At 42.8% G+C, this 23,060-nt stretch overlaps 1 protein-coding gene across 2 annotated transcripts in view; it reads right to left on the reverse strand.

Moving 5' to 3' along the window:
* The window catches only part of fgf14 (fibroblast growth factor 14), a 90,775-nt gene that overhangs the window by 33,221 nt on the left and 34,494 nt on the right, over positions 1 to 23,060 (reverse strand). Inside the window, exon 1 of one of the 2 annotated variants that reach the window (XM_028393329.1) lies at positions 1,128 to 1,320. The exons of the other annotated variant lie outside the window; for it this stretch is intronic. Within the exon in view, the coding sequence (XP_028249130.1) occupies positions 1,128 to 1,320 (193 nt within the window). Of the gene's footprint in view, positions 1 to 1,127; positions 1,321 to 23,060 lie in introns of those variants that run through there. 2 annotated transcript variants of the gene reach the window in all.

The raw sequence follows: 23,060 nt of genomic DNA on the forward strand, positions 1-23,060 counted from the left end.
TTCCATTCTCATGCACCCTGACCTGCGTCCAGATGTGTCCTCTATGGGCTATTATATAGATCCTGTTTTATCAAAGCCATTTTAATCCATGTAATCACTGAGGGGCCACTAAAGGAGACATTTCACAGAGTGTTCAGATCTAATGTGAAGGCAGACAGGATGAGAGAGAGAGAGAGAGAGAGAGCGATCAAAATGGCTCTTTGTGCACAAAATGAACACATGGTCTCACATTTAAACCTGAATTATAAGGTGTATTAGAGCAGCGGGAGTTAAGAGTGTGTCTGGTGCAACAGGTCTGATACCTGATGTGTCTGAGAGGAACATGCAACCTCCACCTTCCATCACTCACTAACAAGGAGGAAATCATTAGAGTAATTCTTCCCTAAATGAATTATCCTAATTCCTTTTTGTAAGAAGAATTACCCTCACTGTTGGCACTGATTGCAGCAGGGAACTAATTGTTGACAGTGCTCTTTAAAAATCCCTGGTTGCCACATTACAGCAAAAATGTTCATGACATTTTCATAATTGGAATGAATATCAGCTGGAGCAATAAGAGGCCATTGGCCCCCTGAATTGGTAAAATTATGCGAGAAAAGGTTTGAAAAATGTTTGAAATGCGTAATCTCCGATCCGTGGGAGACATTGACCTTTTTTACTTGCATAAAAATGAGTTTCATTCCTGCCTCTTGTGATGTGCTTTTTTTTTTGTATGAAGCAGCTCAGAGAATTCTCTTTGCTTCATAACGATCAGGCCCCTTTCAGAACCGCCGAGGTGACAGCTCCGTAAACCTGTCTAAACCATTTGGTCCACGTCGTCAGGAGCCTGTCAGCTACCTGGGACTCATATACATCAGAGGCAGGTGTGTTATTTTCAGCCAGCTGCCCAACATGTACAGAAATAAAAGGCATTCTTTTGGTCATTTTTTTAACTTTTTACGCACGAATGTGCAATTTGGCAAATCAGTGTTATAACATATGACTCATTTGTGCGTTAAATATAAATGTGTTAATGCAAATATGGGCCCATTTCTATAGCTATCAACCAGTGGCTGGATGTATGCACATGTTTGCACTGAATGCAAAACGGATCCATGCCCACAGAGCAGACACTGAAGTTCCCAGACCTTGTCTTCGTAGTCTCCGCTTCCTGAGGCCGAAGATGCGCACTTTAGAGAAGATGTCGACCAGGTTCCCATTGCAGAGCCCCTTGTTCTTGTTGGGGCTCTTCCTCCGTCGGTTGGTCGAGGGTCGGTCCAAATGCTGCTCCCGTGCCTGCCTCTTCTGTCTGATCAGCCCACTTGCGATAGCAGCAGCCATGGCTCAAAATGTCACAACTGCTCAGGGTCCAGTCTGCAACACGGAGCACAGACAACGCAAACAGCCGCCTCTCGGTGCTCGCAGCCCGGGTCACAGTAGTCCCATGGTGGCGGCTAAGTGGTCCGTTCCGTGATGTCAAATGTCAAATATGATTATTTGTAATAGCTGGCTTTGTTTGTTATCCAAACACTACATGATAATTTCGATTTGAGACCAGATGGCATTTTCACTCGAAAAATTCTTGGACATGGTGGAAAAAAAATGGATCAGTTCATGCGTAATTCCATTCATCTGTGACCATAGTCTTGATGAAGAGCTCTGGCCAAACTCATACGAAGGAAGAATTCAGAGGATTATTCATACCTGCACAGTGGTGTGTTCGCTCATTGTCTGTGAAATGTCCAGGAGCATCGCCTCCTTAAATGTCCAACACCGGCTGCAGCGAATTCACCCACTCTTCCCTCCGTTTTTCTCCTTCTGCAAGACGAGGTTGCTCTATCAGAAGTCGCTGTTAGGGTTGCGGTGGGGGACGCCTGTGCAATTCAACAAAATAACAGGCGCCTCCTTACGAAGATCACAAACCCCGGCTGAAGGCGCAGCAGTCCGGGCGAGACGAACTCCGCAAGTTTGCAAGAAGCAATCGGTGGACAGGGACCCCGCGGTGCCTGAGAAGGAGCCACACGTTTGGGAGGGGGGGGGGATACGCAACGGTTGTAGAGTGATTATTTGATGCAGTAGGGCTAAATTAAAAGCAGGTTAAATCCCCCCACTGCCCGCTGATTTGTTCAGATTAGTGTTCTCAATACAGATTGTCCTCACTGTATATTCCACATCACAACACAAGCGGCGGGGCGCGATAGCAGCGGGGAGGAAAAAAACATAAGCAAAGCTGATCTGAGTCCTGTGGAGATGACGTCTGCATTGTGTGACAAGCTGCATACAAATATAAAAACTTTAACCCCCCCCTCGGCGATCTGCACACAATTCGACCCAGTTCGTTTTCCTGTGCTGCGAGGGAGAGGCGTGCACGGCGATCAATGGGGAAAAGGACTAAAAAAAAAAAGTAACGGCACTGACAAACAGCTCAAAAACGACAGGTGGTGGTGGTGGTGGTCAGTCTATGATCAACAAATCTCCCCCCATCAACAAGTCCTAACCACTGGTTAGTACACGCCTGAGTGAGGAGAAAGCCCTCCCACCCACCACCCACCAAGCCCCAGCTCGGAGGGGAATAAACAGCCGCTCTGCATGCTGCCGACAGAATGGAGGATGTCTCTGGTTACTGGTTACTGGTTAGACCTGTCTAACTTTCTGCTCCATCTGATGAGAAGAAGCACGGTGGCTTCACATGCTGTGTGTTAAAGATTCATATTTAAATTGATGTGAATGATCCGGCTGCGCTCTGCGCGCTTTCAGCACCGCGGACAGCGCCTCTGACTCCAGTGATGGAGGGGTTCCTTCCATCAGACCCCGATACCAGCACACACTCCCTTCAGGTGAACATACACCTCACACCCCCCACTGCACCTGCAGCCCAGTCCCACACACTGGACTGGATGTGTCTGCTCCACAAAATAAACCCTAAATATTTGATCCATTCCTAGATTTGGGTCTGAATTTCATCTAAGTCTCAATCACAGGCACGGAAATTAAAACTCAAGAGAGCCATCTGCTGTTTGTGGCTGTAATTAAACGTTGGGGCTCACGGGGGACTGGAGTGTTGTATTGCACATAGCCTCTAGTGTGCTTTATTCTCTGCACACCACACACACACACATACACTTGTTGATATTCATCTGCACGGATGTAGCGCACAAATACAGGATGGGCCATAATGTATATAAGTGTCTGGGTAATGATGCCTTCAAATGCAAAGAGATTCCCATATAGACAGCATACATAAGACAGTCTCCTTGTGTAAAATCATACTTTGATAGACTCCGCCTCACCCCGCTCACTGACTGGAACACGTGCTGTGGATGCACACAAAGTTCATGTCCCCCCCAGAAGCCTCCTCCACCTCAGCGGTGCTATAGGAGACATGCAGTTAACGCTCCAACCAGCAGCGGACACTGTCAGCTCAACAATAGTCCTGCAGCGCATGCAGCACTGTCACTATCAGGGCTCTGAATCTGAGAGGCTCTGCTCACATCATCATTTCAGGCCATACGTGTGTAATGGACTGAGTGCAGAGCTCAAACAACATAAAGCAATGCTATTTTCAAATATAAGTAAACGTAGCATTGATTTTTTTTTTTTAATTCATATATCCAGATCCAAATCCAGGTCCAACAGAAGAGGCCTACTGACAACATGGCTTCTATCTTTTTACTCTTGAATGCATGGATACTCACAGCATCGTTATCTCATTACAGAACAGTTCAGCAGGACAAAGCTTCCTTATCAAACAGCTAAAGGTGTTAAAAAGCTTCTGATCAATATTCAAATCATGAAGCAAACCCAGGGCGCACGTACCTACATTTTTTTTCCTCCTGCACGAGAATGTGTGAGAGTCCATGTCCATTCCAAAGCCCTCTAAGTCAAGACTTTGCTTTCCTGTGCCCCATATATATACTGGGCTCCTTCTAAGATCTAACATGGTTACGGTGAACTGACAGTCTGCCCCGAGCTGTTCACATTAATTTGGTCACCAAGGTCTTAATTCATTCTTTCAGTTGGGATTTAGGCACTTAGATTAACACATTCGGACACTTGAGGCTATAGCCAGGATTAAGTGTTGCCTTAGGATGGAGTTTAACCAAGACAAAAAAACACATGAAATGAAAGTGCCTGCAGCACAGTGATAGCAGCATGCACTTCTGACCCATGTAGAAAAAGATTGTGTGAAGCTACAACGACTGCAGACACAGCCTCATCAGGTCAGAACATGTAAATCCAATCTCCTCAGAGGAAATGAAATTATCTTAGTTTGATGACCTGCCGAGGCAGAGCAAATGTCACCCAGCAGAACTGCGGTAAACAGCCGATTTGATTATTGCCTTTAGTTTGATCCAGGGCAGTGTCCTTTTATCACCCGCCCTGACAGGAGAAACAACAGCGGGAGTCATCTGAGGCCCTGCAAAATAGAAGCAGCTTGACTTGCTGGAATCAAATCAAACTGCATTATCAGACAGGGAGTTAATTTAATTTGACATCTTTTTCTTTTCTCCCTCATCTTTCCCCTTCCCCCTCATGTTTCAGCTGTGTTTAATCATCAAATATCATGAGTCCATCTAGTGAAGCAATAAAGCCGTGAAAGCCACTGTGCGTGCGTTTGTCATTTGTTTTGATGAGTCTAATAGTCCCAGCTAATCAGAGAGCTAAGACAGACGAGTGCACATCAAGAGCTTGTAAGGAGGGAATGAATACGGAGAGCTTCTGTTAGGTGGTCATCAGTTAAGAGAACTTGGAGACAGGAGGGACAGGAAGTGGTGACCCGAGGGGCACCTGTAGCTGTGTTTTAGTGATTCATTTACAGAGCACAAACAGAAATGAACAGCAATCCTAATATTACGTAAACGTAAACACACAATAAGACAACTGTCCTTTTTGTAACCACTTCTCATTGTGTGTGCATCTCTGAGTGATTGTGACTCTTTCTTTGGATTATTTTTACGACTATCATGAAATAAAATGGGTATTTGAATGTAAAAGAATTTTGTTGTGCCTCTTTTATGGTCCTTTATCTGTTTGTTCTGTCATACAGGAAAGGCATGTGAACAGATGGGGGCCTTGCTGCTAAAGGGGGCCTCTATCAGCTTGTCTCAAGTGTCGCGACCTCAGAAACCCTATCAATCAACACCTGGATCTAACTATGCAAACAGGTAAGAGACGTCCTCTGCTGTGACTCAGATGCTTCACCTGGTTATTAAAACGGACCTTTCTCTTTCAAAAAGGTCAAATCATGGCCTGAATCAAGCAAAGAAAACCAGTGAGGAGATGATGGAACTACAAGTGGAGAGCATGTGAACATTTGGTGAGAACAAATCATAAAAAAACAACACATAGGAGAATGTTTGAGCATTTCCACATGCACAATGTCAAGAGAAGAAAACTAATTTAAGCAAATGGCTGTGAAGCTACAAGAGGCTCCACTTGTGCTGCAAACCACAAAGACTGGATTCAAGGCAGAAAGGTTGTACAGTCTGATAAGTCCAATTCACTCAGATGCATCAGAGTAAGCCAGACAGAAAACATATTGTTCTTGGTGGGCAAGTATATTTTGGGCTACTAGCTGTGAATTCTAATCTCAAACTCTAACTTATTAGTAGTTGTGAATGAACTTCCTGTTAGAGGCCGTCTGTGCACACATGATCGCTCGTGCCATCCTGTGAATGAATGTTTGAAAAGGTGAGAATCAACCTAGAGCGTTAGAGCTCCAAACGAGTGGAACAGCCTCCACATTAAAGTCTCTGCTCACAGACCTTTAAATAGGTGCTTCATCATCTCATGCAGAGAGTCACAAAACCATTTAAATGCACATCACACATTTGCCACAAGGTATACTAAATATGCCACCAGAGAATATGTATAGGCCATTATAATATGCCTCTCTCTGTTGTGAGTGTGATGGAGCGCTGCCCTTCCCTCGGGGATGAGATTAGAGCGGGTCTGAGGTGTGGAGCCCTCCGACAGAGACATTAATGAAACACACTGGCTTCAAACTGTTAGCTCCACTTACCAATAGCCTAGAATTTAAAAAAAAAAAAAAAAGTTAACGCTTACATTGCTGAACTGAAACAGAAATACTGAGGCCACCTCATTGGATAAAATGTTGGGAGCTCATAATGACATTTGGATTGAACTGAGGTGATAAGGCTAATGCTACCTAATTAGGACTTTTAGGGAACTACAACTTTGGAATGAAAGGTCACTTAGATGTGTGTGCCTGGGAGGTTTTGCTGCCGTGCACTGTGGCTTCTCAACATTTAAGAAAATCTGATTACAGCAAGTGGAAGGAGAATGATTGGGGGCGAGTGGCAGTGATTACACAAAGTACCCCAGGCCCCCTGCTACCAATGATTACTAAATAATAGCCCTCATCACAAACCACATAGTTAGATGGTGCATGAACTGGCATGAAGCAAACTGAACTGACACTTAAAGAGTCTATAAAGAGTCACAAAAAAAACCCACAATGATTCACTGGTGAGGCAACATACTGGTCAGACACACACACACACACACCCTCTCTGTTCTCTCCACACACACACTGCTCTGTGCTTTGATCCTATTTTAAGTCTGCAGCAGTGATGGAATATGCCTTGTCAGCAGCACTGCAGAGTGAGGTTCCTTGGAGAAGCCCTGGGCAGTGTGGGAGAATATCAATTAGTCCAAACCCCTCTGGCAAGGCCTGCTTCCGGAGCTGAGCTGAAGGCTGACACCATGCGTGTGTGTGTACTTCATTGTTTGATTGAGTGTGTGTAGATGAGCAAAGACAATCCAATAGAAGATGCATAACGCGTATAGGTGGGTACATTAATATGAATAATTTTCCGATGCAGGTGAAGGACCGCGGGGCGTTTCAGTGGCGGAAGGCTTCACGGGATGGTAATGAGGGTGATGTCAGGTCAGGTCGAGCTCTGTTTGTGAATTCAGAGATGAGATATGGTGAAAAGCAGGTCAGTCAACGCCGCTGTGAACGTGAGCCGTATCAGATAGCGCTCTTTATAGACACTTTTTTTCCCCCTCCATCAGAATCAATGAATACTTTTGATAGTATTACAGCTTCTGACAGCTCACACACACACAGACAGACACACACACAGCAGCAGATCCAATCAAAGTGACTAAAAGTGGAAACCCCCTCCTACATTCACGAGCACGAACACACACCCAGAATTCTGACTGAAAAGTTAGTAGCCTGAGCTTAAAGTCATTTTTTTACATAGCCCCCTTCCAGTCCAGACATTCAGGGAGGATTTACATGCCTAAAAGTGACCACCTTGGACCTTTAAACAAGAAGTCACAGCACAGCTAAAGTGTCAAAATAGTGATGCAGTTTCATCCATCCATCTTCTATTAACCCGCTTGTCCCGCAGTACAGGGTCACGGGGGGCTGGAGCCTATCCCAGCCAGCTTTGGGTGAGAGGCGGGGTACACCCTGGACGGGTCACCAGTCTATCGCAGGGCAACACAGACAATCATTCACACTCACATTCACACCTATGGGCAATTTAGAGTGACCAATTAACCTAGGACATCTTTAGAGTGTGGGAGGAAGCCGGAGCACTCTGAGAAAACCCACGCAGGCACAAGGAGAACGTGCAAACTCCACACAGGAAGGCCCCAGTCAGAAGCATTTTATCCAAAATAGAAACACACATAAAGGTTTGACTGCAGACTTCAAACTGCACATATGTTAAAGGAGATGCATAACTCAAAAACCTCCCAGCCATTCACCCATTATTATTCAATGACATAACCACAAACATAAATAAAACTAAACCTAAACTTGTAAACTGAAATAATTCTGCTGAGAACACCGACACCTCTGCTGTCTGACTGGTGCATGCATGATGATCTGTCACAGCTTGAAACAGTCTGGCACATATTGACATGAGACATACAGCGATAATTAAAGGGTCCTTGCAAGTGTTCCAGCATTTCCAGTCTTACCTAACGAGCTGCTGACTTCAGCTACTTACACTGCAGGCATGATTTTAATAATCGAAGAAAACTGAGAAACCAAATGCACAGAGCATACACAGTTATACGTTAATATTAACACACCTTTCAGATTAGAGAAAATAAATCATCATGAGTTTAAAATACTGCTTAATCGAGCTTCACATAAACTACTGTACTGGAAAGGAATGAGTGTCCATGCTTGTATCGTCCTTTATGACAACATGACAAATTTCCTCTCCTTAATGAGAGAACCTCTGCTATAACCATAAAACGTACCCCGCCGTGACATATTCTGTCTAATAGCTGTGTTTCATTTTGCTCTGGTTTTAATGTTTCACTCCTTGACGTGCACTCGTATGATATGCACCATAGATCTCATCTGTGAAAGCGACCTCAGCCACCTCTGGTTGAAAAAAACACCAATGAAGTTTTCCCCAGGAGACAATCAAAAACTAATGATGTCTGTAATGACTAAAATAATGGCGTTAATCGTCATTAGGCAGGGCTGCAGTGTGGCCGCGGTGACCCTGCTGGCTCTGAGAGAGAGAGAGAAAAATAACAGATGAAGTAACTAAAATTACACAAGTAACATGCACAAGACTGTGAGCCACTAAAAAGTGACGATGGGGACGAGGAGTGCAGCGATTAGTCTGAAGTGACGAGGTTAATACTCTCATATGACAGCAGTCATTAACCAGCAGACGTTACGACACGCTCAGACACCCATTAACACTGACACAGATCAAATGTTACCACAGCGGTAGATACATCACACTGGCTCTGATCAGAGGTGGACCAGAGTGTAGTCTGATCCCTGATGTGACAAATATTACAGTTAAGTCATTTTAAAGGGATGATGCTACAGTGAACCACTCAGCCATGTGAATAATGACACTGATCTGACTTGAAGTAGATGTTTGGATGCACGGTTTTAGAATCTGACTTGGGTCACTTCAGGATTGTGATAGCAAGGTGTCAGATTTAAGGCCTCACAAGATGAATGAAAACTGTCTAAATCCATGTGGCCTTTTGCTATATGCATACAACGACAATTGTCGTCATTGATCTGCAAATATGATGTTTTTCTGTTGTTGGTGAGGAAGAGGACAGTTTAAATCAGATGCAGGTCAGATGTACACTTTTAATTATGAATGTGACCTGTCAACACTGGCAAATCTGAGCCAATTTAGAAGTGCATGATGTATTTTGTAATGTAAACAGTCAAAGACTATAATATGAGATATCCGAGGCTAATGTAAAGAAATGTAGATTGCTCCCGTTTCACAAATGCACGATGCCAAATATGAAAAGTAACACCTCAAGTCTAAAAAAACTGAAAACTCCGTGCGCCCTGCACATGCAGCATGTAAGGAGCGCAGGATAACTCATCTCCATCTGCCACCAAGCTTTCATAATTGTTTACTAGCCTGCAAAAGTTTGGTGAGAACAAACCTTAAATACAATCCAAACAAAAATCAGAAAGCATTGGCACGAGCACCTTGGACATCTTGCTACATTCTTCTTCCATCTCCTCAGTTAATCCCAGACTGACTCAATGATATTGAGATCACAGCTCTGTGTGGGCCATACCATCTGTTGCAGGACTCCCTGTTTTGAAGAAGAGAGTTCTTTATAACTTTGTGCTTGGTGTCATTCCAACACTGCCTCCCTGATGGTACTAAATAAGAATGTAAACATAAGGCAAAAGAATCATAGTACAGTGTACCGAACACATTTCTAGATATGACTACGAGAGGCCCCACATATTATCATAGCAAAAAAACAAAGATTTTGGGGGATTTTGTGAGAGAAAATGTATCATGTTTTTACACAAATTCTACATTTTTAACTAAATATACCACTATATAGTGTGATTATCACAAGGAGGGTTGAATCTATAACCCAGACCAGTCAAGAATCACCCATAAGAAATATATATATATCAATCATATATATATATATATATATATATATATATATACATTACATGTGCCAGCTTCACATATTCTGCATCTCTTCCTGTGCTTGTTTAAAAATAAACAATAGTTTTTGACGCCACTATCATGATTAAACTGCTTTAATGTCTCCAAACTGCTTTACTATGTTTTGGCCACTAGAGAGCAGTGCAGAGCTCAGCAGGGCTCTGCTGCAGGATTACAGTGATCATCCAGGAAAGGGAAACCACTCTGCACACAGGCTGTAGCTCTCCTCTACAAAGTTTTCTTTCCTCCTCTCTAAAACAAGAGTTCCAAGTGGTGCGATGGCTTCTTCTACGCTGACAAAAAACAAAAGAGTTCACACTGAGTGGGACTTTCATCAGCTTCAATTTGCAATGCAGCAACATGTAGTGTGAACAGATCCGGTGAATTAAACATAGGGAAGACTTCTGGGAAAGTCTGTCAGCTCGCTGCATTGTCCTGAATGGAACGACTATATTTAGATTTTATAAATGTTCCCACTGCAATTAGACAACCATCTGTCGCAGCTCTGGACTGAAGAGAAACTCAAGGACCTTTGCAGGAAAAAAAAAAAAAAACAAAGAAATGATTTCAATTAAGACAACCAAGATGCCCTCAAGTGGCCAAAACAGTACACATCATGTGAGTCTGAGGACAACAGGCCGCCTCTCTGTGTGTCATCATTTTGTCAAATTCGTCCTTCTGTCAATCAATACCCATAAAGAAGGTGACAGCGTGATGACAACAGAGATGAACTCAGTGTGAGAGTTATGACCTAACTAGAGGAAGTGAGCAGTAACTAATATTAGAGTCAGTAGTGATACGCCATATCGGATTGTGGGTTTCTGGGTGCTGTAGAAACACTCATTGATCCTCTGTTGTCCGCTCATTGTTTTGGTGCATATACGTGTGCTTGTACACTGTGTATAAGTGTGCATGTGATTGAGGTGTGTGTAAAAGAGTAAAAGAGGACGGATGAATCAAAGAAAACTGAAAATAAAGAGGTCATATGTTTTCATTCCTGTATGTTATGCAATAGAGGCACAATGGGCCCTGTGATATATGGATCAGCGCCTGAGGACACACCATTTCCAATAGCAGTCAGTGGTGCGGTGATGGAGGATCACACTGGTCGGTGATGATGTGAACAGCCAGCTGCCGTTCTGTTTATGCGTTCTTGATTTAATGTAGAACGCAGACATTAGCCTTTGCCGATCAATCACTGATTCTGTGTCAAAACAGATCACTGATTATTTATAAAAAAAAACTACTATTTCAGTTTTATGAACTTGGATAGTTTCAGGAGTCACAGGTTAAAAGGTCTCATAAGAAATATATTTAAAAAAAAGCTGCAGAAAAGTACTTAAAACAAAGCCTCGACAACATGCTTTCTGTTTCTGGCTTAAGGGCCTAATTAACATATATGCAAATCATGATAATGAAATAATAATGATAGTGATGTAGGCTTTATTAAAATGGAGGCATGATTACCTTTAAGCTGTTTTTTACTCTGAGTCAAACTGAGAGATATAAAAGAGGGGAGGAAAAGATAAAACGGCACTTTCAAACCGAGGGTTTCATTTGCATGTCTGCTGTTAGGCCCTAATGAGAAATGACACATTTGTAATTACAGTGGACTATAATTAGCTGGTGTGTAAGTGAGATGCCAGAACCCAGGTCTTTATGACTTGGCTCCAAATGGAAGGAGAGGGATGTACATTACATTGAATTTTTAAAAATATTTGAATTTTCTTCTTCTTTCATGAAACACAATGAGGCGGGACGTGATTTAAGAGTTAAAACAAAAACTGGCAGCGTGGACGCGGATGTTGGCCTTCATCGTACTGCTGAGACTCACTCACCTCCTCTATCACGCCTACTTACAGAGGAGGTGGAGGAGGACGAAGAGGAGGGACACGTTCTCATCCTGGGCCTAAGGGTGTTTAAGATGGAGGTTTTGGCAGAAGACGGAGCTGCAGAGGATGCTCATCATGTTGCTGCAGACTGACACACCTCTGACCTCTGACTGATGCCACTGCCTAGACAATAATTATTATTATGATGATGTCTTCAGCATAAAGCTATCTTTTGTACAAACCTACAGTGAGGAATGCTTATAATTCTCTGTCATTTACTTTTCCCAGAATCCCCTGCAATACAGGAAAACACAGGAAAAATAGAATGTTTGGAGCAGACCTGGTGTGTGAAGTCACAGTTACATACATATTCCTGTTTATACCTATATTGTCCCATGTTATTCAGTTGCAAATTATGGCCAGGTTTTGGGGCAATGTTTGTCAAAAATGATCCTTCAAGTCAAAAAGTGTTATTGTTGTGTAATCCTACTGGCTATAAATTAAAGAACTACAAACACACTAGAGCATTTTCCAAGCCTAAAACACGATGAATCCAACAAGTCCTCATGAAAAATAACACACCACCCAAACTGAACATATGATCAGCTGGAGGGTAAAAAACAGGGTAAGAGGTCAGGTTCAAATAAAAAAAACACAAAAACTTGTTTTACAAGAAAAAACTCAAACTGCATGGAGTATCATAGCTCCTAAAACAAGGCTTGATTATACACTATATATAACTATTGATGAACCATATGCGACATCTGAAAAGCAGGTCTGAGTTCTCGTGGGCTCCACCTGAACTGCTAATACGGGCAAGGAAGGAAGCCCCCACCTGTCACTGAAAGCAGTTACACGAAAAGACGATCAATAGAGACTGAGACAGACTTTGTACCAAGAATTTTAACAATGAGATTGACTTTTGGAGCCAGCTCCTACAGGCTGCAGAGGGAACTGCACAGTGTGACAGTTCTGCCTTGGCTTTGTTAAGCCATATATCTACTTCTACAACAATTGCATCACAAAGGAAAAGCATGTTTTGGCAAAAAGTATCAGCAGCTGGGTCATACAAGCACCAAAAGAGAAGTTTAGGAAGCTTCTGTGATTAAGCCTGTCATGACATGAGTCAACTTATTCACCTTAAAATTCACATTTTGCTTTTGTAATACAAAAAAAAAGGATAGAAACGGGTGGTTTGTGCACAATAAGCTTTTTTTTTGCCATCCCCCCACACGTCACAGTCAGCAGCAGGCTACAGACCTACGTCTCTGTGCTACAGCGTAACGAGGCATTATGATGACAGCAGAGAATGAAAGCTGATTAATGTGAATTTTTCAAGGTTAGATCACTGTTGTGATACAAGTGGTTATGTAAAACAGAGGGTAAACCATGCGTCAAAATAACATCACACAGTGTCACCACAGCGCTGCATTGTTTAGGCAGATGTACAGCGTGCAGCAGGTGACTCTGACAAAGCGGTGTCTGCTTCCCAGGGGATGCATGTTTTCAGTTAAAACGTTTCAGTGTTTTTCCATCCGATAGAGGAGCTGACCTTTCGACACAGCTCCAAAAATAGCAACACTCTGAAATAAAGGGGGAGCTCCTGGGATAAGTAAGACACTTGTGAAGAACAGACACACAAAAGCTGATGCACACATATGGACACATTAGATCAGACACACACACACACACACCACATTACCCCCTTTCCATCAGCCTCCCCCGACACCTGGTCAATTTCTGCTCAGGGAAATGTGCTCCTTTCCGTTAGATGAGGTAGAATTAGATTAGTTTAACTCATCTGTCTTAGAGGTCAGAGTCGTGTCTGTCCACAGCATGAGTTTGTATCGAGGTATTGCTACTGCTGCCATGTACACAAGCATCTAATCAGAGGGTATCCGTGTGCAGCTATTAGTGTCGCTTTCAGTGCAGAGATTTAAGTCATTGCTGCTCATCACAACAGAATGAACGGAAGGAAAACACATCATTCCTGCAGAAAAGTTAAAGAAACCCGATCCTCTGTATTTTCTACAAAAGTCATGCTGTTTTGCTGCAAGGATACTGTATATTGGTTTGTTTGTGTCTGTGTGTGGGGGTGGGTAGGTGGATGATCAGAGGAGTGAGGGATTATTTGGCTAATACAATGTATTTGATCAGTGCTGAGGTTTTATTGCAATCAAGTGAGCTACTAGAAAAGATCTGTGGATTTTAAATGCCCATCTATACAAGGTGTTACGGTATGGGTGATCAGGGTGGCTAAAAATGACAAAGAAAGGTCCACATTTAAGGTCAATTAGGTCTAATAACTTTTGTAACAATCCTAGCTACAGCCATGAGACTCGGTATTCACTGAGCCAGGTGAATATTCTCCTGAGTGAAGCTAGCATCCCTGATACATCTGTTGAACCACCACACAGAGAACTCCTCTCTGTTTGTACACACTTACAGAGGGACACATGGAAAGACGGTGCTGCTTTAAAAAAAAACTAAAACAGAGTCTGCTGCACAAGCATGTAGCGTTGCTAAGTAACACACAAGAAGCTCCCCAAAGTACACTTGGGTTAGTTCAGCGGCTTGTCACAAGCCTACACATGGTGCACAGGTAAACACACTGAGTCAAGTTTGCACGTCTCCGTCCACCACACTGCGCTTCATACGCACACAAGTAGGTTGAACAGTAAACATCCTTCGGCACTTCAGCTAGCTGAGGGTGACTGTGTTGTTTGACATCACTTACATAATGGCAGACCGCCTCCTAAAATATACTGACAAAATAAATTTTGTTGACATTTACTGCGCAACAGAAACGAAGCAACGGAGAACGCAATGGGAGAAAAAGTGACAGAGAGGGATAGAAAATGACTGACAGAGAGAGAGAGAGAGAGAGAGAGAGAGAGAGAGAGCGGAGCTCTGTGCTGCAGCAGCAGAAAAGCCGGGCCATGTAATTTATGGTGCCCATACTCATAAAACATGAATCTTGTCCATGAAGTGCTGAATCATTTGGCACCCACAGTTCCGCCTCCCGCTCCCACATATATGCATGTGTGTGTGTGTGTGTGTGTGTGTGTGTGTGTGTACAGAAGTAAGGGACACACACACACACACAGTCCACCCACACCAAGTCCATCTCTCATTCACACACTTCAGCACAAGCCTGCTCTACATAAAACAACCTACAAACATTTAAACCACACACACACACACACACACAAATACAAACAAGTTCTGTCTGTCCCCCCCTCCACCCAGTCCCACCCCTGCAGACCACCCACCCACCCACCCACCCATCTTCTCCTTCCTCCCACCGTGCACTTGAGCATTCCTAATAAAACTGTTTTATTGTGCGCCTTCTCTTTGGATCGAGCTGAGTTCAGCTGTTCAGCACGGCAGACGCTCAATACAGCCGCTAGCATGACTTCATCTGGACGCGCAGCATTAGCTGATTAAACACGTTGCCACCTCACCCATGTTAAATGAGCTGGAGAAACATGTGCACCAGATGGGCCAGGTGCTCATGTTTGGGAGTAAATAAAGTAGATTTGGATCTGTAACATGAGGCACCTTTGATAAGCACCGAGAGGTTTTTGGATCATTCAGTAATTACAACAACTAAACAATATATATAAGGCCAATTATCCTGTATTATTTGTCAGAGATGAAAGTAAATGATTGGAGGGAAACCAAATATGAATTAAATTATTTGCTCTACAGTGTCACAGTTAAAGTCTGCTGCCAATTAGAGAATGAGTACAAACTCATAAACTCAATATTTATTTGGCATGCTGCAGAGGGGGAGTTGTTTCACTCCGGAGCTGTCCAAATGTTTAATTTTCCGCTTATTCATGGTGAGCATTTAGGCACAAGCGTCGTATTTAGAGGGCAGCACCTCCACTGAGAAACACGGCCAAACTGTGCGAGCAGGAGGGGAACTTTCTTAGCTCTTCTCTGATTGGTTCTCTCTGTGTGTCTTCATTTCTGTATTTGACATATTTACATGTGCAACCTTCACTGTGATCTCGTCTTCCCTGCCCAGAGCGCTGGCTGGTACAGTAACAGAGAGATTAGAGTGTATTCACATGCAGAGGGCACGCATCGATCGTGGCTGCATAGCAATAAACAGTGGACACTTAGTTGAATATTCATGGTCCTCTGTGCTCCAAGGTGATGCGTCTGGGGGTGGACAGGGGGAAAACCTGTCAGTGAGAGCGGACTAGGACATCACAGAGGACTGTGAATCCTGGCCAGCTCGCTCACCGGCCTCCCCTTTTGTGCTTGAAAGAGCACTTCATGGTAATTCAAATAAGTGAGAATATTAACACACAAAATATGAAAACCTGGTACCAGTACCTGAAATGTTAAAACAGGTACCCAGTGGTGCCACTTGTGACAGGCCTTTGTAACTGACCGTGCTGTACTTTCTGTGTTTCCCACACACAGAGACAGACCACCAACGTAAAATTAGCACTATTGTTTTAGTGTTTATTTATTAATTATAAACCCTCACTACTCTATGAGAGAGAAGGAACACAGAAGTCACGCTTCTCTCTGCTTGTGGGACCAGATAGCATTCAGATGCTAAAAATGTCCTCCCTTCACCCAGGTGAGTGTGGTACATATGTTCAGTGCATGCCGCTGATGAAGAGGCTTGTTAGATTCAGGAGGAGAGCTCAGAGGAAAGGACACATAACAGCAGCAACGTTTACACTCTCAACCTAATGCGTTGTCATGTACTGAAGTTTGGCACCATTTAATTTAATGGATCAGTGCAGTGATGCAGGCTCTGCTCCAGTCCGTCGTGGTGAAGAGAGAGCCGAGCCAAAAAGTAAAGCTTGTGCTTCATGGCTGATCTACGTTCCTACCGCCCAAGGTAGTGACCCATAGACTGAGATCACAGATAGAAGCAGCTGAGATACGTTACTTCTGCAGGGTGGCAGAACTCTCCCTTAGGGATATGGGTGAGAAGCTCAGTCATCTGGGAGGGCCTTGGAGGGGAGCTAGTTGCAGTGGTTTGGGCATCTTGTTGGCCCCTGGATGCCTCCCAGGTGAGTGAACACAGCAAGAAGGCCCCTCAGGGAGACTCATGACATTATCGTTTAGCCCTAGGGACACTTTGGCATCCTCCTGGAGGAGCTAGAGGAGGTGGCAGGGGAGAGGAAGCTCTGGGCTTTCCTTCTCAGGCTGCTGCACTTGCAATTGGACCCCAGATAAGCAGAGGGGATGGTTGAATGGATGATTTACCCAAGTTTTAAGAGTTAAAGAGCTAAAAACCCAACTACAAAAAGCCAATGTTTGCTCCTTGTTTTAAAACAGGACACAAATCTAGGCGAAAATCTTGTCCCACAACCTCTCTCGTACCCTAAACCCATTACCCTTGAAGGGGGCACTTGGCTTGAAGCTTGTGTAGTTTCACTGAAACTGACAGGGAGCACAAACTGCAGTAAAGGTGTGTTGTTTGTAAAATGCCACCATTCACCATTCTCACCTGTCAGCACAGTGTTTTTACTGTCTTTATATGACCTAAAGTGGTCAAATGTGTTATTTACAATTGACCTATTCTATTATTTATGCATGAGGACAAGTTAAATAGATTAAGTAAAGAGAAACACATGGCTCATCTGAGTGCAAAACAAATCGATCAAATATATAATAACATGTCATAACAGGCTTGTTTTCTGGGTTTTTAATGCATTAATGTGCTCAGTTCAAGTGGCAGTGGATAATTAGCGGATTTCTCTTCTGCCTGTCACTGACACCGACTCGTATATTTTATACAAACACCTCAGACGGCTTTAATTCAGTTAGGTGCTGTAATGTTGCCACGCCACGCTGTCATCACTTATTCTCTGTTCAGAGGGAGAAAAATGTGGCCGATTGTTTTGCGTGTGTGACCGCTGTGCAGGCATTGTGAGCGTGTGACAACAACACAACACTTTGACGTGTGTTATCTCATAACCACCAGGTAATTCATCATGTATACAGCCCCCAATAGAGGCCCAGTCCTTTGTGTTAAAAGGCTCTAGAAGACCTACACTACACAGTGGTGTAAATCACCAAGACAGAATCAGGGCTGTTACGGCTAGCCCTGGCTTTCAGAACGCTCCTATCCGTTTTAAAATATCCTCTGGCCTTCTATAATAAACCCCCTTTCAATTACAAACAGCCTACTTTGAGAGGCGACCAGCAAAACGCTCCAGCATGCTCCAGTCTGTGGACAGTAGTGATGAGTACCTTGAAGGGACTGCCTGCCTGCATCCTGCATCCTTGAGTTTGCTTGAAAGTAAAAAGTTTCACAAGTAGAACAAGTACAGACGCTGGAACTTTTTCCTTCCCATCTCTGTATATATCTGGGATTTTCCCAGCATGGCATTACATCTGTACCTCAGAATGAATCCCGCTTTAGCAACAGTACACTTCACCTTTACCCTTGATCAAAATCAATACTTGCAACATCATTTCCCTTCCCCTAATGGACCTACAAACATGTCAGGTGAGATGTAAATTGAGAGCACGATTAAGAACAGGAACAAGAACACACATGGCTGCAACATATAATCAATATCTGACACTGACAATGATTTTAAACATCCTTTTACAAACAGAAAAGTATCGGTATCAAAGACAGCAGTATATTTCATCCATGCGACTGTGATTCTTTATTTGTTATGTCTGCAAAACACACAGTATAATATCTTCCTCATAGATTAGGTTTAATATAAACACAATGCCAGCATACTGTTCACTCATCAGTTTTTACTCTGGTGAAGAAGGCAGCTTAAAAACTACACAAACATGATGACCTCAGCAGGCTGCAAATGTGTTTAAGTGTAGACTTTGTCTTTATGTAAAACCATCATGTGCTGTGTGCACAGGGGAAGGGCAGGCAGGGGGCACTTAGCCAAGAATGCAGCTGTGATCTATGAGTATCCTATACAAACACCATATGTCCTCCACAGGATAGCAGGTTTACTAACAAAATACCCCATCAACACATGTGGGCTCTTCATTTAGGAAAAAAGGAGATTTTTCCAAACATTACGAGACACCTCGTAACAATCCTATACATCCTGATTTAACGTAATAAATAAATTAAAAAAAAGATATAAACAGTAATCGAGAGGTATTTATGTTTATGTTTTAACACCTTTATACTTCTGGGGCTATCATGTGGAGCATGTGTTAATTTAGCACGTAGCAGTGGGAGATACAAAGAGTTGTTTAAGCCACCTTGAATTTTCAATCAAAGACTTTGTGCCAGCCTGTAATTAAAGGAATAAAAAGACTCTCCAGCTTCACCAAGTGCAGCACTTAACCTGCAGGCAAGTTCCCGAGAAGCCTTACTACCTCCTACTCACCATCCACTCTGTCTCTATGGCTTCGTAAGTATCTGTTTTAAACATTCTGTCATCACCGTAGCATTGATGTTGAGTGCAGTGTGTTCTGTTTGTCAATGACTTTTGGCTGTAACAATCTCTGATGGCAACAACGAGGTGAAATAAACACGTTGTTTTAGCAGACTGTGTAAAGAGTCTGTGGTTAAAGCCCCCTGACATGCCAAGCTGTTTTGTATTTTCACGTGATGGAATAAAAACAACTTGTTAGGGTTAGGCATTAAAATATAAAACACATTCGCACAGTCACCATCTTCGGCTGCCATTGTGACAAGCCCTTTACCATGTAGAGATGCTACCAGAGAAATATGAACACATGTTCCGTTTTTTTAAGAACTGAAATATGGACCTCATGTTACATTTCCCTGCCAAGGAGTTGGTGCACTCTATGAAACTCACTACACAACGACACATTTTCATAAAATACTTAAAGATATAAATATAGAAACGTTGTCATTTCATGTAAGGAGTTTCCAAAGTTTTCTCTGATTACAAAAAGAGCAGAGTGCAGCAAAAAAGCCTGTCACAATGAGTTATTTCTAATTTTAAATGGTACCACGTAGCTAGTGGTCTCCCTGTCTTTCTCCTGAAACCTCAACATTCTCATACATTTAGGACATTGTGACAAAAAGGAAAAAAGTGAGCTGCCAGAACATGAAAACTCCCCACAACCCCGGGACTGTGCGAGCAACTAAAAGAGGAAGCCAGGATTAATGAGTGTCAGAGCCACTATTCGTGATGAAACAAGGAGCATCCATGAATACATCAGGAGGATGGCCCCATGGGAGGACCCGCTAAGAGACTGCCTCAGGCAGCAGAAGACAGAGGGTGATGAGGAGGAAGAGGAAATATGAGGACCAAGCCCCTCCACAGGATGTATCATCAGCAGAGAGAAGAAGTGGCAAGTAATCCTATCAGTGGCTATCAGAAAGGCCTCGTCTGAAGGACAGCACAGAGGCTCCAAGGTGCAGGTGGTGATGCTATTTAAGATAGAACAGCACACAGGATGCAAGTGGCTGGGATAGTAACACAAGAACATCTTTGGGATACAAGTCTGCACTCCACAGAAAGAGGTTTAGAACAGAACTTCAGTTCAAAGCTGACAAGCAGCTGCTGGTTTACCAACAGACTACCTGACAAAGATTGAGAGAGGCAATCCAAGCTGACAGTAATATCCAGAAGACTGAGCCAGGCTGAGGAAACAACTACAACAGATGTGGGAGATAAAATCCACAGTGGCTCCAGAGGAGACTGTGACCCAGGAGGTACAACATGAAGGAGAAGAAACAATTAAAGGCTCACGTCTGATTCTGTCATGTGTGTATTTGTTTAAGACATCAGTTCTTTGAGATGAAGCCAGTAATTATTAATCGATTGTTCTCGGTTTTTGTTTAATAATAGGAATTGGTCTAATTCAGCTCTGCAGGCAGCATTAGTCAACGTACCTGCAGGATGCTTTTAGGAAAATTTGCACTTTCAGTTGAAAGGTTTTTCCACTGATTAAATTTAGATCTGATTGTATAACTTCCATAGAATGGAGCATATTCCTGAAAGGCGTGAATGAAGTTTAATGTGAGGCAAATTAAAACCGATCATTTTCATTTAATGATGAATTTATGTCTTGGCACAAAACATTCAAACGCAGCTGTTATTATAGTAATTACTCTATACACTGTACGAACGCTCTGTTGTTATTGTACTCTTCCTGCTCTCTCTTTGACTGTCAGTTATTAGCATTAGGGGAAAGGGAACTGTATCTGCAAAATGAATCAACTTTGAAAGTTCTTTGATGGAAATATAACATGACAAAAGCACAGAGCAAAACTCTCAAACTAAAAAATGTATGAATAATTCAACACAAGGCATTTTAAGCTACTCGTGACATTCTTCACACATGGCATGAATAACAAAGTAAAACTCTACTGTAGAAGCAAGAAACACAAGATATGAAATCAAAAGCTTAAATATTAAAAACTGAAGGTCAGGCATGGGGCCAGTCAGGCAGTAAAGTTCTGTAATTTCATTCACTGCTCTGTTTGGTGCACTTTGGTTTAGTAAAACCCAACACATCCTGGAAATACAACAAACACACTGACATATACAGACTGGAGCCATTCAGTTCTGTGGAATGGAGCATTTTAAAAAAATATTACCAATTTGTATCAGCCCATATTCATCATATTCACCAGGAAAACAAAAACTGAGGTCAATAGTTCAGTCACTAAAAATGGAACATCAAAAGTGGCAACCCAATGAAACGTGGTTTTATTATTATTATTTTACTATATAAGACAAACTAACCTCTTATATTTTTGTATAACTATGACAAATACATCAGCGGATTTTCACAAAAGGTCCAAACCATCATACTACCACCACCGTGCATCACAGGTGTGATAACCGATCCTTGTCAGCATAAAACAGGCTCACTGACACACGCTAACATGCTTCTACCACTCACAGATATCTAACATTGGATTATTACCCTGAATAAATAAATAAAATACACACTACTTATGTCTTATTTATTTTGTTTGTTTGCTGCTTTTAGGACTTAGTGGTGAAAATATGCAGAAATACACTGTAGAACCTTAAAGGGACACTTTTATGAGAAGAAATGTATAGTACAAAAAAAGTGGGAAAAAAAGTCGTCCTTTGTCTTACTGGAACAACCATCAACCAGCAGCCACACCATCCATTCCCACATAATGACTCACTAATGGAGGGGTGGATCAATGACTGACCTTAACGGCCGAGCAACCTTAGCAGAGGTTAAAGGCCTGTGACCTCCACAGGTCCTCAAAAAACAACTTCAATTGCCTTTCTTTCAGCACCAGATGTGCTATTTTTGTCACACAAGCTCTTTTCCTGCAGCACAAGGAGGCAAAAACAAAGAGAAAAAATAAAGTTTCGTCATATTATCAAGAGACTGCTGCTACCTGCCCTCATTCTCAACATAAATCCCAAACACAGCTCAGATATGTATGCAAACTTATGTCCCGCTTTGATTGGGCAGAGCGACCCTGGTGCTGATTGAAAGGTTCAGCAGATCAGGAGCTGCAGTGCCCTTCATCAGTCACTCTGACTACATACTAGTCACAGGGACTGATTAAGCTGTGACACCCACAGGACTCAGAATTCACCGCAGGGGACAAGAAGGAGGGACAAACAAAGCTGTGATAGCAGTGATACAGGTAGGGAACAAGTGGAAACTGTGGCAACAGCAGCAACAGTACATGTGGTATTCTTTGTTCACATCACACAGCAAGCATAAAAACTGCAGCACACAACACTGGCTTTATTTTTCCATTTAAAGAGACAGTGAGAGATTAACCTGTGAGCATATAAACTGCAGAAAATATGGTAGATGATACTGAGGCAAAGTAGCTGGAAGGGTTAAAGTGAAGCAGGGAGCTGTAAAGGATCTGGTCTTGACCCATATTTTGACCACACTATCCAGGACAACCTGCTTTGCTTCATCCAACTGTTCTCTCATTATACTGTAAGTGGGTCTTGTCATTGTACACACAAATGCCACTCAGTGCTTCTCAACATCCACAGATGCTCTACCCTAATATGCACAAACCTCATCTCTCATTCACACACTCCAAACTGACACAGCTATCACTCATACACACTCAGCCTCACATTACGCCGAGCAAAAATGAGTGTAAACCACGAGCACGGAGGAAAAGAGAAACGGTTTCATTAATGAATTTGGCACAGTCTGAGAGAGAAAATGTGATTTACTGCTTTTTCCACGCACAAATCTTATGCAAATGTTAGGACTTGGTGTGTTAAGATGAACAGCTGGAGGTACATTTCATTTTTTAGCTTGTACCACTGCAGCAGAGGAAGGATCAACAAGACCCTCTGATCATCCTGATCAGATGCTGCACTGAAAGTTA

The sequence above is a fragment of the Parambassis ranga genome, chromosome 21 (genome assembly GCF_900634625.1).
Source record: "Parambassis ranga chromosome 21, fParRan2.1, whole genome shotgun sequence".
In the NCBI taxonomy this organism is placed as follows: Eukaryota; Metazoa; Chordata; class Actinopteri; family Ambassidae; genus Parambassis; species Parambassis ranga.